Here is a 16309-nt window from a genome sequence, read left to right as displayed (position 1 = left end):
TTAAAGGGACTCCGAGAAGTACCAGAGTTTAAAAGAATACACTTACTTGGGGCTTCTTCCAGCTCACCGTAGGCGGCGAGGTCCCGCGGCGTCCTCCTGGGTCTTCTCCTTCAGCCTCCGCCGGCCCCCGGTTATCCGAGTCAGCCGGCGACACCTGGAACTGGTATCGGCCGGCTCTTCCTGGTTATTGACGCAATGCGTCATCACGCGGGCCGCCTCGTGTCATAACAGTGGCCGGCGTGACAGGCTTGCGCATGCGCGGATTTTCCGCACATGCGCAGACCTGTCACGCCGGTCGGCTTGATGACGCGAGGCGGCCGGCGTGATGCCGCATTGCGTCAACCAGGGAGAGCCAGCCGACACCAGACCCAGGTGTCGCCAGCTGACGCGCATAACTGGAGGTGTCGCCCCGGCTGACGCGGATAACTGGGGGCCGGCGGAGGCTGAACGAGGAGACCCAGGAGGACGCCGCGGGATCTGGCCACCTACGGTGAGCTGGAAGAAGCCCCAGGGAAGTGTATTCTTTTCAATTTGGGAACTCCTCTGAGTCCCTTTAAAGTGAACCCTATAAAGTGAGTTATATGGAAGCTGCCATATTTATTTCCTACTAAACAATACCAGTTGCCTGGATGTCCTGCTGATCCTCTGCCTCTAATACTTTTAGCCATAGAACCTGAATAAGCATGTAGTTTAGGGGTTTCTGACATTATTGTCAGAACTGACAATATTAACTGCATGCTTGTTTTTGGCGTACTTCGAACACTACTGCAGCCAAATAGACCAGCAGGAATGCCAGGCAGCTAGTATTGGGAAGAAAAAAATAAATATATGGCAGCCTTCATATCCTGCTCACCTTGGGTTCACTTAAAAATAACCGTTCAGCACTCTGCAATTGAAAAAGTACCAAATTGTAGGTGAAAAATACTGGCAAAATGATTGAGTATTTTCTTGTTTGCTGGAGGTTTAAAAAGCATTTTATTGATAAAATGTGGAATATCACCTAGGAGAAAATTTGGGAGAAAAGAATGAATTGGATCAGGCCCAATGTGTATGACAAGAACATTTCTATAGTGCTTTTCTCCCATAGGACTCAAAGCGCTTAGGCTCTCTCAGATTCAGTAGTTGGTAGTAGGATAAAGTATAAATGATGGTGTATAAATCCTAACTTTGAAATATAGATTAGGACAGGAAACAGAAGGGGGCTGCTACACATGTTCTGTTGCCATATGGGAGCTGGAAAGTCAAATGCAAGTCCAAGTAGTAACCAGAGAAGGATATTCCGCTACAGCAGATGGTTAGGAAACTGCAAAATCTTTATTCCGACATCTTGGTACACAAGTAAAAGCGTTTTCCTAACCATCTGGTGTAGCAGGATATCCTTCTCTGGTTACTCTAGAGTATGACAACCTTTGTTTCAGTCAATAATACCATAAAAAAACAGATAAATTAAATACCGTGAACCACCCAGTACAAAGCATAATCACACTCACACATTATATATGAGGGTTTGCATTTTGTAATAGGATTTATAATAACTCATGTTAACATTCCATGTATCTAAACATATATTAAAATTACCTGAGGTGCTACGTAGTAAGGGGTAAACTGTGGAGTCATTAGGTCTCCTTGGTCCACTTTTGCGAACCCAAAATCACACAGTTTGACTGGCGCCTCCTGAAACAAAAAATGTGAAAGACCATGGAGAGAGTACAGCGGGCACTTAGTACCTTACCAGTCAAGATTAGTAAAGTTACCAAAACATAAGAGCATTAGAAAGCAGGCTGGCAGCACGGGCAGGAGTTCAAGAGTACTTCCAGAGCCTGTTTACAAACAAACAATCTTCAAACAAATTTTTATCTCTGATAAGTGCAAGCAAACCATCCATTAGACAAGAAAGGATTATAACAGTCTTACCAAAGAGTTATCCTTAAAGAGTAAATTCTCGGGTTTCAGATCTCTGTGTGCAATGTTTAATGAGTGACAATGCTGTAGGGCCAAAGCAATCTGTAAAAAGAAAAATCAAGTCAGGACGTGGAGCAATTTCTCCCTACAGGTTTTGCAAGAGAAGTAGAGTGTATAAGGGTTTCTATCAGAAACATAATTTAATACTCGATGGACTGCCTGCACTTTGTTCATTAAAGGGAAACTATTACAATATATCAAGATTCTTACTTTCAAAACATATGTCTGAAATATTATGGATTCCCTTTAATATACACTGCACAGAAATAGAAGTCCCACACAACCCTTTGGCTCTATGGGCCAATAAAATCACCAAAGCAGGAGACACCAATGCATGATTTTATCCCAGATCTATGATGAATAAAGAACTATTGACATATGGTAAGACTTCATGCAGAAGCCAATTTAAGAACACGTAGGAACTCATTAACCCTAATACTGTACATATGCACTGAAGAAGCATGATGGGCTGTACTCTGCACTGAATGCAATAGAATATTCCATTTTTTTCACCTATAAAATGAACACGTGCATATCAGCAGCTGCAAGTCAAGAGAGTACAAATTCATAAATGCCCGCCTTTATCTGTCCACATGGCCTGCAATCCATTGCATGCCCTTAAAGCAGAGTACAAGTCAATGTTATGCCTGAAACAAAACAGTTATGCCAAGTGGTAGCGTGCATTGCATATTCTCATAACAAAGCAGGCAATAAGGTCAAGTAAGATCATAGGTCCCCCTATTAAGCCTTTAAATCTTAGTTGTTTGTTGCAAGACCGCTGGTGGAAGCTTCTGGAACTTGCCTGCTTTGTTACTTGGCTGGCTTGCTTCTCAGTGAAGTGCCGGTGCTGGCTGATTCTGTGAAACAGCTCGCCCCCCTCCATCATCTCCATAACAATTAGGAGCCGTGCCCTGTTCAAAAGTGTTAATTTAAAGAGTGGGTCAATTATCAGTGAGTATGCAGTCAATGCTGATGCTGGTCAACGGTAGGCGCAACCTTGCCTTATTGCCATCCCCATTTATTGCGTGGATAATTGGTTTTGGTAAAGGTTGCACCCCAGATTGACAGCACTGGCACTTCTCTTCCAGCAGTACTAGAATCAACCCTCCTTAAAATGTCTTACATTCTAATTGTGTTCAATGCAGTGTGTGTGAAAGCAGGCTGGTACTGCTGGTTACACGTGGCAATCTACAAACATTGGAGGCAACCATTTGTAAAGTCGTGACTAAAGGTATTTGGAACAAAGGAGAAGGGCTCCAACGACGATTACACTCGAATGATCTGCGCAAAAAGATTTTAGGGCAATAAACGGATGTTCTATGCATTGTTGGTGATTTAGCAGGGACATAGACAACACTTTTATGGCTCAGAAATATCACAAGTCCATTTATGAATTAACAACCTGTTAATTCCAGGTAAAAATGGCCACCTCCATTATGTTGTAGGTTCTACACTAAAACTGCATAAACCCTCACCTGACAATACTGAATAAGTCACCTTTTAGAATATACTGAGATTTCATTTTTGATTTTTTTTCCCTTTTTGCTGAGGAGTTGAAAAAACTGTGAGGCTGAATATATCATACTGACAATAAAAAAAACAAAAACGAAAACACAACAATACCCCCTTTCACGTTTCTAGATTTGAATACTAGGGGGCTACTGCGATATTTATAATAAACATAGGTATTTAACATACAAAAAATAAATAAATAACTACCTAGGTGACTCAAAGATTACAGGGTGCTGGAAAAAAGCCCCAGGTAAGTAAAAGTCAACTTCTTTTCTCAATCTCAGGTTTATTTTAATATAGAAAAATCCCCAGTGGATTTTAAAGCTCCAGAGGATTTTCTCGTTGAAAGGCGACTATTCTGAAAATGAATTTGAGAATCATCCTTGTTCAGTCAAAATTAAAAAGAAACACTGAACATAGGAAAGTAATGGACAGGTTAATTCCTAATGACATTTGAGGTACCCGTGGCAATGTTTTCCACTTTACTTCACACATTGATTTGTAAGTTCCCATCTACTGTGTAAAGGGCTGAGCAACCAACTAGCGCACAGCTCCTCCTTAGTATGTCCAGGAAACAACCCCTGCTTTTTCCTCTCCTCACTGGTCAGCTAAAATATCTTATAAAACACAGCTCCATACACATCAGAAAACAAGAAGATTAAAAACCTCCCCAGCCATGCTTAAGCCATGCTTAAAATGACAGTCACGCGGCAAAATATTTACCGTACATGACTTAATTTAGGGTAAAAAGTAGGACGCCTGTTACTGGCATTCCCTTCAATCTCAATACCTTATTATATAACAGTTCCAAACTGGAGATAGAAAATAGCTTCTCTAGCTCTGAAGAGGTTAGCAGATTGGTACTCCTCTGCAAAGGCAGAAGTGGTCCATAGCAGCTGCATTTTCACCTCGCTCAATTGGAAACTATGTTAGGATATTTGGAAAGAGATTCTATAAAGAGACAGTCATTAAAAGCATAGGCAAGGTCTAGATGTTAAGGATTTATGTTTAGTACGGTGCCCAGAATAGAAAAGCTACTGGTTTTTCTAAAAGGCCACTTATGACCACACTGTGAACATTCGTAACTCAGATTTCTTTCACACTATGTTGCAGCCCGTCGCAACAGAAAATATCATTGCATCCCAATATGGGGCTATCAAAACAACGCAATGTGGCGAGCCCGCACTTCATGCTGTGTGTTTACAGGGTAATATGCGCGTTTACAGTGGCAGTGAGGCATACCTTCGTTGTACTGTACACCTCACTGGATGGAACCGCTGTTAATGTGCAATGCGACTTTTCGGGTATGTTGCAATCGGACTAAAATACAATTGCATCGCAACGTAATATTTATAGTGTGAAAGGAGCCTAAAGGCCCGTACACACTCTTGATTCATGTCGCCCGATCCCTTGGGCATCAATCGCTAGGCCTGAGCTGTAGAGATGCGGTGTCAGCTGTACAGCTGACTAAGCGTTCCGTTGCTATGTGAGGAGCGGAGGGCCAACAGAGTGGCGTTGATATGATGTCACATGGTGGGCAGGGCAAACGGTGACAAAAAAGGTACCAGTCGTCGCTCAGCTAAGGTGATCCGCCTGGCAGAGGCGGTCATTATCGGCCGCCTAAGACGACTTTAATCGAGCATGTGTACGGGGCTTAAGATTTTTTTTTTTTTAATTCACCAGACATTTGCTGTATGACACACCTTTGTAACCTTAAAGGGACTCCGAGCAGTGCAGAAACTATGGAAAGATGCATATCATTTTAAAGCTCTCTTTCTCCTCTTTCTGGCGACACCTAAATCATCGCCCTACGCCTTTTAGTTTTCTCTATTTTCGTGATTGAAATCGCGGCCGCGGCAATTTCAATCGCGAAAATAGTGAAAACTAAAAGGCGTAGGGCGGTGGTTTATATATCATTGGAAAGAGGAGAAAGAGAGCTTTAAAATGATATGCATCTTTCCATAGTTTCTGCACTGCTCGGAGTCCCTTTAAAGGGAACCTTAAAGAGGAACTCCAGTGAAAATAATTTAATATAAAAAGGTGCTTAATTTTTACAATAATTATGTATACATGATTTAGTCAGAGTTTGCTCATTGTAAAATCTTTCCTCTCCCAGATTCACATTCTGACATGTATTACATGGTGACATTGTTACTGTGGGCAGATTATGTAGCTGTTCTGGCTTTAACAGACAGCTATAAACAGCCATTTCCTGTGTGTGTCATTGTTACATTGTGGCAGTTTGCCCAGAGTACCGTACGGTACCAGAGCCTCTTGTGGGAGGGGTTTCAGCACAAAATCAGTCATACAGCGCCCCCTGATGGTCTGTTTGTGAAAATCATTATATTTTTCATGTAAAAGTGGGTATCAGCTACTGATTGGGATAAAGTTCAATTCTTGGTCGGAGTTTCTCTTTAACTGAGAGGGATATGGATGTTTTCTTTTAAACAATACCAGCTGCTTGTCAGCGCTGCTGATCTCTTTGGCTGAGTCACACACCTGAAACAAGCATGCAGCTAATCCAGTTTGACTTCAGTCAGAGCACCTGATCTGCATGCTTGTTGAGGGGCTGTGGCTAAAAGTAATGGAGACACAGGATCAGCAGGGGAGTCAGACAACTGGTATTATTTTAAAAGGAAATATCAATATCCCAAGGCAATCCCAGTTTACAAGCTGTGTTTAAGCTCATGTAAATATCATTCATAAGAAAGAACTTACAACAATAAGAGCAAGCTTGGGCATCCAACTGCTATCTGATGTCCAAGGCTAGCTTAAGATTTTAAAAATATATATTTTTTACATAATCCGTAACATGCTAGATTGCTAGCGCATTAGGGCAGGGCGCCTCTGTTTGTTGTCACAGTTTTACATGTTCTGCCTCAAAGTACGCATTTGCCATTTATTCATGTAGTCATCTGTATTATGTATGTACTGTGCATGTATCAGTGGTCACTTTTCTATTTAAATCTTGTTCTGTATAGTGCCAAGTAAGATAATGGTTTCTTTCATAATAATGGTTGTATGAGAAGGTATTGCTAGCATCAAACACCAGAAGTACTTGTCCAGCAAAGGGAAATAGACTTTACTTAACCTTATCTGAGAGGCAAACACAAGTGGATTTCAAAATGCCATTTAGATTTAAAGAAAAAAAAGGAAGAATTGTAGCAATATGCAATGTCATGTAATACAGAAATACAATAGAATAGAAGGATAATGAATTGTTAACTAGGTCATCCTACTAACATTATCTTACATTCAGCTACAGGATAAATAATTGGTTCTCACCCTTCTGCAAAAGAATAAAAGTAAACATAATCAAAAAGAAGGAATCACATACACAAAAGTCACAGTGGCTGAAATGACTGCCACCAATGTGAACCTGTCTGGTCTTACCTGGGACTAGATTCATGGGGAAACTGGACGCTGTTTGCATAAACGTCGCTGATTTGTACAATGTTTGAATGTGCAGCACACAGCATATGTAGTCGTACCTTTGAGAAAAAACAAAAACATTAATGTTATTGGTCAAATTCAAGTTTCAACTATAGCCTCATCACATTACAGCACTTCTGAAAGATGTTCTGTTTTTAACAATTTGTTTAAAAAAAAAAAAAGGATTTTATAAATCAGCACTAGTGCTTTTGTATTATGGGATGGCAACTTAATTTATTATTTCATGTCAAAACTTGCATCAATTAGTTATCCTGCTAATATACCAGAATCCTTTCAAGTTTGAAAATTTGTAAACTATGAATGTAGCAGTCGTATTTAACCAGCCGGGCGGTATGGACGAGCTCAGCTCGTCCATCACCGCCGGAGGCTGCCGCTCAGGCCCTGCTGGGCCGATTTTCTTCAAATAAAGTGCAGCACACGCAGCCGGCACTTTGCCAGCCGCGTGTGCTGCCCGATCGCCGCCGCTCTGCGGCGATCCGCCGCGAGCAGCGGCGAAAGAGGGTCCCACCAGCCGCCTGAGCCCAGCGTAGCCGGAACAAAAAGTTCCAGCCAGCGCTAAGGGCTGGATCGGAGGCGGCTGACGTCAGGACGTCGGCTGACGTCGATGACGTCACTCCGCTCGTCGCTATGGCGACGATCTAAGCAAAACAAGGAAGGCCGCTCATTGCGGCCTTCCTTGTTTATTCTGGGCGCCGGAGGCGATCCGAAGAACGCCTCCGGAGCGCCCTCTAGTGGGCTTTCATGCAGCCAACTTTCAGTTGGCTGCATGGAATAGTTTTTTTTTTTTTTTTTTAAAAATCCTCCCGCAGCCTCCCTGGCGATCTTATCAGAACGCCAGGGTGGTTAAAGTGGTCTGAAAGCCAGCATTTCTACTTTGTTATAAAAGATTCCTCACAGCTTGAAAGCTACTATCCCAGAAAAAAAATCACTGAAATGGTTAAACAAAGCATTTTCTCCTGCTTTTCAGCTTCAAATCTGCATCCAAACTGTAGATAACATTGTCTTTTTTACTTGTTAAACACAAATGTAAAAACACTGGAACGTAAACAAACACTCTCTGAGAAACTGTCTCTGCTTCAGGCACACACAGAGCTCAGAATAGCTCCTTAACCACCAGAGCAATTTGCACCTTTCAGCGCTCCTTCCATTCATGTGTCTATAACTTTATCACAATGAACTGATCTATATTTTGTTTTTTCTGCCACCAATTAGGCTTTCTTTGGGTGGTACATTTTGCTAAGACCAAAAAATTCATAGGGAGCCTGGACTACCAATATATAAACTTTTATTTACCAATTATACAAAAGACCACGGAAAATTAGGGAATTTTCCGTGGTCTTTTGTAAAATTGGTAAATAAAAGTTTATATATTGGTAGTCCAGGCTCCCTATGAATTTTTGGGTGTTTAAATATTATATATAGGTGAGACAGGACCTGATTCTATGGTGATATCCCGCATGGTGGTCAAGTGTTTAGTACATTTTGCTAAGAGCTACTTTACCGTAAATGCATTTTAACAGGAAGAATAAGAAAAAAAACAGAAAAAATGTCTCCGTTTTCTGCCATTATAGTTTCAAAATAATACATGCCTCCATAATTAAAACCCACGTATTGTATTTGCCCATTTGTCCCGGTTATTACACTGTTTAAATTATGTCCCTATCACCCTGTCCCTGGAGTTGTACTTTGTACTGGTTGAACTCGATGGACGTATGTCTTTTTTCAACCAAAATAACTATGTAACTATGTAACAATGTTTGGCGTCAATATTTTATTTGGAAATAAAGGTGCATTTTTTTTCAGTTTTGCGTCCATCCCTAATTACAAGCCCATAGTTTATAAAGTAACAGTGTTATACCCTCTTAACATAAATACTTAAAGAGTTCAGTCCCTAAGGTAACAATTTATGTATTTTTGGGAGGTAATGAGTTAATTTATAATATAGAACTAGGTATTTATGAAAAATGTTTTTAGACGTAGTTTTACTATTTGGCCACAAGATGGCCACAGTAATTGTTTGTTCATGCGACCTGTAAGCGTCCGGAAGTACGCTTACAGGAAGCACCCGGAAGTACGCTTACAGGAAGCACAATAAGGCTGGGAAAAGCACAATGATCGCGCTTGCTTCTCATAGAAGCAGCCGATCATTGCTGGGGGGCTGAGATCAATGAACGGGAATGTTTTTTCCCTTTCATTGATCTCCAAGCGAGCGGGCGGCGGCGTGCATGAGCGTGCAGGAGCGCGGACAGCGGCAGTACCACCAGGGGCGGTACGTGTTTCTAAGCCCCTGGTGGTAAAGTGGTTAAAAGTTAAGATCGTTATAATAGAAAAATAATAAAATGCAATGCTGGCTTTCAGAGTAAGAAAATATACACTTTGGAAACTTGTAATTTGTAAACAGCAATATTACGTGTTCAGACCACTTTAAGGACCCCTATCACAAACAAAAAAGAAAAAACAACATACATGTGTATACATACATACATATATATCAAACGTACATTTGTGTTACAATAAGTAAAGTACACACTATACATTACTTTTTCTAGATTGCTGTCACAGTAGGTACCCACTTTTCCCCCAGTAACCAAGAAAAAGTGATTGACTCACGTATAAGCCCCCTCCCTAGCATAGTTCTCTCCACAGTAGCCAGATGTTCCCCCAGTACAAGTCAGCCCACCTCCACTTAGTCAGATGGGCCCCAAGGATGGTGCAGGTGTGTCTCAAGATGTCACTAGATGGTGTCAGACAGACAGTGATTGCCACACAGAAAGAACACTCAGATCATTGCACCCCTGACACGCTGCTTGAACGCTCCGCTCCACAAGCCAGGACACACTGGTAGTCCTGAGCAGTGCACTCTCAACACCATGTTGCCATGTTTGACATGTATGTGCTAGCTTCTTCATATAGATCCATTGAGTGGTTTTGTAGAAGGATACGGAGGACCTTCGCTAAGGAGATAGACTAGTCCAAAACCAGATTTTTACAACAAATTGTAAGTAATAGTGACATAGGAAAAAGTAATTGATAGAGCAATTTACACAGGGACAAAAGTACGGTACATTTTTTTATGTATGCACGTGTATTTTAAACTTTGCATTTTTTCACAAAAGTGGTCCTTAAGGGCTAGTTCACAGTGATCAGTTGCATTGCAGAATAATTCTGCATGCCAACCCAATGTCTATACAATTCTATGGGCCTGTTCACATTTCTGTAATGTAACTGATCGCATTATTCTAACTCGCTGAACACCGGCGATTAACGTCTATGTCCTGAGTTCACACTCATAAAGCATGTGTTATGCAACTGACCACTGTGAATCCAGCCATACCTTGTAAACTTGTCTTTTGGAACTGGCATAAGACAGTTTAACTCTGAAGCATAAGGATGCTTTATTCCATGTTATAGGGACAGCATATCTGCATACTCCTTTTACTGGATGTGCACAAGTTACTAGAGGAGTAGAAGAAATATTTTTCCGCGGCTTCAAATAAAATGTATGTAACAATTCAGTTGTGCCAAAATAAAAAGTAGTTTTTGATTAAGGTTTACAAACATGCAGCTCGAGACAGGTCCTCACCACCCCGCGTGCGACTAAAGCCATGACTAAATTAACGCAACATTAGCTGCCAGGTGCTAGGGTTTCCAGTCTCTCTTATTGAAGATTACACATCTGCAGCTACCCAGAGAACCTGTGGAGGAAAATGTGGCTCCATCCATATAGATATGAGAAAGTGATGCTTTTTGGCCACAGCAGAGGAGGGAATGGCAGACATTTTAGAATTAAAGCGGATCCGAGATGAACAAGTAACTAGAACAAGTAACTTGTCTATATATCTTATCTAAAGTTTAGATAGTTTACACAGCAAATCTAGCTGCAAAAATGCTTCAAAAGTTTATGATCATTTATTGCTGTGATACAATGAGGGCAGCCATGTTCAGTTTGCCACACAACACTGAGGCAAGTTGGTAGCATCTCCAGCCCTAAGCCTGTGGAAAATTTCACTCCTCCCTCCTCCCCTCTGCCTCTGCTCCTCCTGCCCAGACTGAGCTCCCATAAGCCCTTGCTACCTGGGACTGAGTGCCAAGGCTCTCTGAAAAGCTGTGGGCGAGGCTTGTTAAGTTTATAGGGAATTAGAGTATTATAACAAAACAAAAAAAAAGTATTTGGCTTGAGGAATGCCCTATAAACTATAGGAAAGGAACACAATTATGCAATGTGTAAAAGTTTATCTCGGATCCACTTTAATTATTTCCTAAGTAAAAGAAAATATACATACAGGGCTCAGGTCTGTTTTAAGTACAAGATTTGATACATTTGATACAAATTAATATGGTCTACAAAGAAAAGGGATTTTTTTTTTTACGTGAAAATGGATGGTGTTGAAATGGATAGGATAAATATTAAATTATAATAATATGCAGAGGAAAATTGTAACCTTTTAAAGCTAATCATAAACATGACAGATACCCATTTCAGGCACTTGTTTAGACCAAGGAATGATCTGGATTATAATGTGCCCTTCAGAACAACAGCGGACCCTCACTTCATCCTAGGATAATGCAGTTTGTGCTTTTGTACTAATTTCTTAATGTGGTCGGGTGATTAATAATAATAATCCGAACATTTATATAGCGCTTTTCTCCTGTCGGACTCAAAGCGCTCAAGAGCTGCAGCCACTGGGACGCGCTCCGGAGGCCACCCTACAGTGTTAGGGAGTCTTGCCTTGAACTCCTTACTGAATAGGTACTGACCCTAGCCAGGGTTCGAACCCTGGTCTCCACTGTCAAAGGCAGTGCCCTTAACCAGTACTCTATTCAGCATCAAACCCGTCCTACATCCTATGTTCTATTAAGAACCACAAACTAAACCTCAGGCTTCATACACATACTTGACCACAATCTGACCAATCTTGACAAAAAAAAAAAAAAAAAAAAAAAAAGAAGATCCCTGGCAAATGTGACAAATGACGTCCGACAGCAACGGCACAACGATGCTCTACCAAACTGATTGTTAACAGAAGCTCAGAATTAAGGACCTGGAAGCAGATCTAGAAATTCTTGAACAATGGCCCCCGACCTACCCTATGGATATAAGTTGACTGGGCAATTTCCATTTCCATGCAATGAACACTGTGTATATGTTCAAGACCACTGAGACAAAGTGAGAGGTGGAGAAACAAAAGTTAATTGTGCACACATCAAGTATTGCTACGCCCCTGCCTGGAGGTATGCTACTAGCCACATGCAAGGTTTTTAAATTAAGTAATCGTTAATCACCATCCGATACAAACAATTTTCAAACAATTAACACTGATTATTGTCCGAACGGATCCACCAAGATGGATCGGTCTACATGGATGATGATAATTGTCTTTTTGAGTCATTTTGAATCATAATTTTTTTCCCCAGAATACTCTGCCAACCTATCCTTCCTTGTTCATTATGGGTGATTGCAGTCAAGAGTGTGTAGAAGGCTTTACATCTATAGAAGTGTACTTCAGAGATAAAAGGTTCCATGGTTAAAGGGAAGATCCGCCCATAATAGAAAAAACAAACTGCAATTACCTGGGGCTTCTTCCAGCTCCTGGTAATCGATCAGAGCCCTCGCCGCAGCTCCTCTCCCTCGCGGCGTCCAGCGGTGAAGAAGCTGACCTCGCCAGGTCGGCGTCATGTGCACTCCACGGCGCGGGTCATGTGGTGTAAGTGACGTCATCAGGTCTCTACTGCGCAGGCGCAGTAGTTCTGCGCCAGCGCAGTAGAGATCCGATGACATCCCTACACCACGTGACCCCCTGCCATGGAGCGCATGGAAGCCGACCCCGAAGCCGACCTGGCGAGGTCGGCTTCTTCACCGCTGGACGCCGGGAGGGAGAGGAGCTGCGGCGAGGGCACCGATCGACTACCAGGAGCTGGAAGAAGCCCCAGGTAAGTGCAGTTTGTTTTTTCTATTATGCGCGAACCTTCCCTTTAAAGGTGACACCTGCAATTCAAATAAGTATGCTTCCTGCCTAAAACATGGTCTAGATTTATTAATAATAGTTTGTCATTAGGTGGCAAATGGCTGCAACCCTTGTCTGGGTCATTGCAGACTAAAGTAAGGATTGCTGAGAGGTTAACAAATCATCAGCTTTATAATTACAGACCTGTGTAAGACCTGCAGTGCACAATTCTTGCCAAAAATCCAGTCTCATCAGTGGCGTAGCTAAGGAGCTATGGGCCCCAGTGTAAGTTTAATTGGGACCTCTCAAGCACTCTATACACAACAATTGATATGGCGCACCACAACCTGCAAAGGACAACAACAGTGTCAGAGGTGCAAGTAGGGGATGGGAAACAGTTTGTTAATGATTACTACTATTTAAAGCATCTATCGAAGTGATTATTACCAACACAGGGCCAATAGAGAACCAACACTGTGCTTGAGAGATTACTCCCGGGAACCTCTCTGATCCAAGGGCCCGATGAGGTTGCCATCTCTGCAACCCCTATTGCTACGCCACTGCATCTTATGTTCCCTAATAAATATAGTTAGTCCTAAATTTTATTACAAAAAGTTTTCTCTACAGGTGAATACATGCTACAATAATTTTACTCACTTTCTAGCGGTACTAGCTGTGGTCTGGTACAACCCAGGCAAGTTATACAAACTCTTACCACCTAACTGCAATCACTTTTCTTTAACAAATAATCACTAGTGTTATAAATTTAGGTCAGGTCTGCAGGGTCAGCAAATAACAGAGCATGATAGCAAAATTTTGATGGAACATTAAGGCCTAGGAACACCTAAGGGATGATTCCCACTGCTTCTCTCCAGGCCCTGACACACCAAACAGCGTTTTGCTGGTCGTTTTCATTTTTTTTTTTTTAAACTGCCTCCATTGACTTAAATTAAAGTGGATCAGAGATAAACTTTTACTCATTGCATAATTGTGTTCCTTTCATATAGTTTATAGGGCATTCCTCAAGCTAAATACTTTTTTTTGTTATGTTTTAATACTCTAATTCCCTATAAACTAAACAAGCCTCACCCACAGCTTTTCACGGTGCCTTGGCATTTTCAGACAGTAGCAAGGGCTTACAGGAGATCAGTCTGGGCAGGAGGAGGGGGAGGTGTTACTAGCCATTGATTTCAGAGGCAGAGGGGAGGAGGAGGAGAGGGGACTGAATTTACACACAGGCAAGCTGATCTCCAGCTCTTAGCCTGTGACAATCACGACATGGCTGCCCTCATTGTATCACAGGAATAAATAACCAAACTGTTTGCAGCTAGATATGCTGTGTAAACTATCTAAACTTTAGATAAGATATATAGATAAGTTACTTGTTGTAGTTAGTTTTTCATCTTGTACCCGCTTTAAAATCGCTGTAAAACTGCAGCGATTTTGCCACGGACGAATTTTTTTTAAAGATCGCTGTAAAACCCATGATTTTACTGTGATTTTAATGTAAGTCAATGGGGGCGTTTTTTAAAGAATGAAAACAACCCGCAAAATGCTGTTTGGTGTGTCAGGGACCTCCCTTATGGATGGAGTGAACACGGAAAGGTATACTTCTATAAAAGTGCAGTGCATAAAGTGTATGAACACAGAAATGTAACGTTCTCCAATCCCCATACTGCATGCATCCTACACCTAGTTCCCAAAGCATTAAAGGAACACTGTAGTGGAGGGGTCGGGGGAAAAGGAGTTGAACTTACCCTGGGCTTCTAATGGTCCCCGGCAGACATCCTGTGCCTGCGCAGCCACTTACCGATGCTCTGGCCCCGCCTCCGGTTCACTTCTGGAATTTTAGACTTTGAAGTCTGAAAACCACTGCACCTGCGTGGCTGTGTCCTCGCTCCCGCTGATGTCACCAGTGCGCGTACATGCACAGACCATACTGGGCTTGCGCAGTATGCTCCTGGTGACATCAGCGGGAGCGAGGACACGGCAATGCGGGCGCAGTGGTTTTAAAGTCTGAAATTCCGGAAGTGAACCGGAGGCGGGGCCGGAGCATCGGTGAGTGGCTGCGCGGGCACAGCATGTCTGCGGGGGACCATTAGAAGCCCCGGGTAAGTTCAACTCTTTTTTCCCCCGACCACCTGCAGTGTTCCTTTAACAGCAATTTTGTGAGGCAGAAGAGAAACACTTATAGGCTTTCCAAATCCCAGACACACTAAAACTCACCTCATTTCTTGCTTTTGGACGATCTATAAGAATCTTCAGCGCAAAACGCTCTTGAGTTGATTTTTTCACACATACCCTGAGACAATAAAATGTAGAATCACTTAGTCTAGACAGGCAATGTTGCTTCTTGGGGTGAAGTTAAAGAAATACTAAGAAATATGGTGTTAAACAACCATTATGCAGTACATTTCATAGCGGATAAAAATCATTTTGCACTATAAAATCAATGATCATTCAATGAAAAGGGCGAGTATTTCAGTTCTCGTCTGTTAATGTACCCCTAAGTCATGGGAAAAATGTGATATTAGAGGGTCAGTGTCCGGACAGCGGATGCAGTGTCACAATGTATATTCCTGATCAATTTTGACATGAAATCAATTGGGAATTGGCCTGCGGGGTATAGGCAGCCAGCAGATCTCTCTCTAATCAGATTTGATTAAGCCAAGGACTCACCTTGCCATGCAGGAAGATGAATCCAGTGACGTCTACCTGACGAAGAATGCTTTGCCAATCCACCTGCCGAGCGGATCAGTCAAAAGCAGTCTTATTAGTCTGCCGACAGCTTGTACTCACGTGCAACTGTCGGCAGAACGACTGCCCCATGGGAGGGTCTGACGGACCAGTTTTTATTTTTGATACAATAAAGATTTATATGCTTTTTATAAAAAAGATTTTTGAGTAATTCTATTCATTGGTGTGTACCATTCACCGTTTCCTTTCCTTCCTACCTGTTTTTTCTTCTGACGGACCAGTTGTTTGCAAAAGTGCGCGCCTTAAAGAAAACCCGAGGTGGATTCTAAGAAACCAATTAGCACACAGAGACTGGGTCTGCATATAATACCCAGCCTCTGTTGCTCTACTGTTTCCCCCCAGTCTCCCCCCTGCGCTCTGCTGTGCCCCCATAAATCAAACGCCTTGCTAGCGACATGCAGCGTGTCAGCAGCAGGCTGTTTACCTCTGAAGTGACACTCTCGCTGCTCCCCCGCCTCCTCCATAGTGCCGCTCCCCGCCTGCGTCCCTTCCCTCCAATCACGCTGTGTGTCGCTAGCTTGGCGTTTGATTTATGGGGGCACAGCAAAGCGCAGGGGGGAGACTGGTGGGGGGGGAAACAGTATAGAAAAAGAGGCTGGGCATTATATGCAGACCCAGTCTCTGTGTGCTAACTGGATTCTTAGAACCCACCTCAGGTTCTCTTTAAGTATGATGAAAGT

At 42.3% G+C, this 16309-nt stretch overlaps 1 protein-coding gene across 2 annotated transcripts in view; it reads right to left on the bottom strand.

The window, feature by feature from the left end:
• The window catches only part of MAPKAPK5 (MAPK activated protein kinase 5), a 75595-nt gene that overhangs the window by 23691 nt on the left and 35595 nt on the right, over nucleotides 1–16309 (bottom strand). For both annotated transcript variants that reach the window (XM_068245691.1, XM_068245702.1), the window contains exons 3-7: nucleotides 15099–15174; nucleotides 6868–6965; nucleotides 2765–2873; nucleotides 1915–2004; nucleotides 1579–1674 (exon numbers count right to left, since the gene is read on the bottom strand). In XM_068245691.1, the coding sequence (XP_068101792.1) occupies nucleotides 1579–1674; nucleotides 1915–2004; nucleotides 2765–2873; nucleotides 6868–6965; nucleotides 15099–15174 (469 nt within the window). The remainder of the gene's footprint in view (nucleotides 1–1578; nucleotides 1675–1914; nucleotides 2005–2764; nucleotides 2874–6867; nucleotides 6966–15098; nucleotides 15175–16309) is intronic.

The sequence above is a fragment of the Hyperolius riggenbachi genome, chromosome 1 (assembly GCF_040937935.1).
Source record: "Hyperolius riggenbachi isolate aHypRig1 chromosome 1, aHypRig1.pri, whole genome shotgun sequence".
In the NCBI taxonomy this organism is placed as follows: domain Eukaryota; kingdom Metazoa; phylum Chordata; class Amphibia; order Anura; family Hyperoliidae; genus Hyperolius; species Hyperolius riggenbachi.
This window is presented reverse-complemented; position numbering and strand designations above follow the sequence as displayed.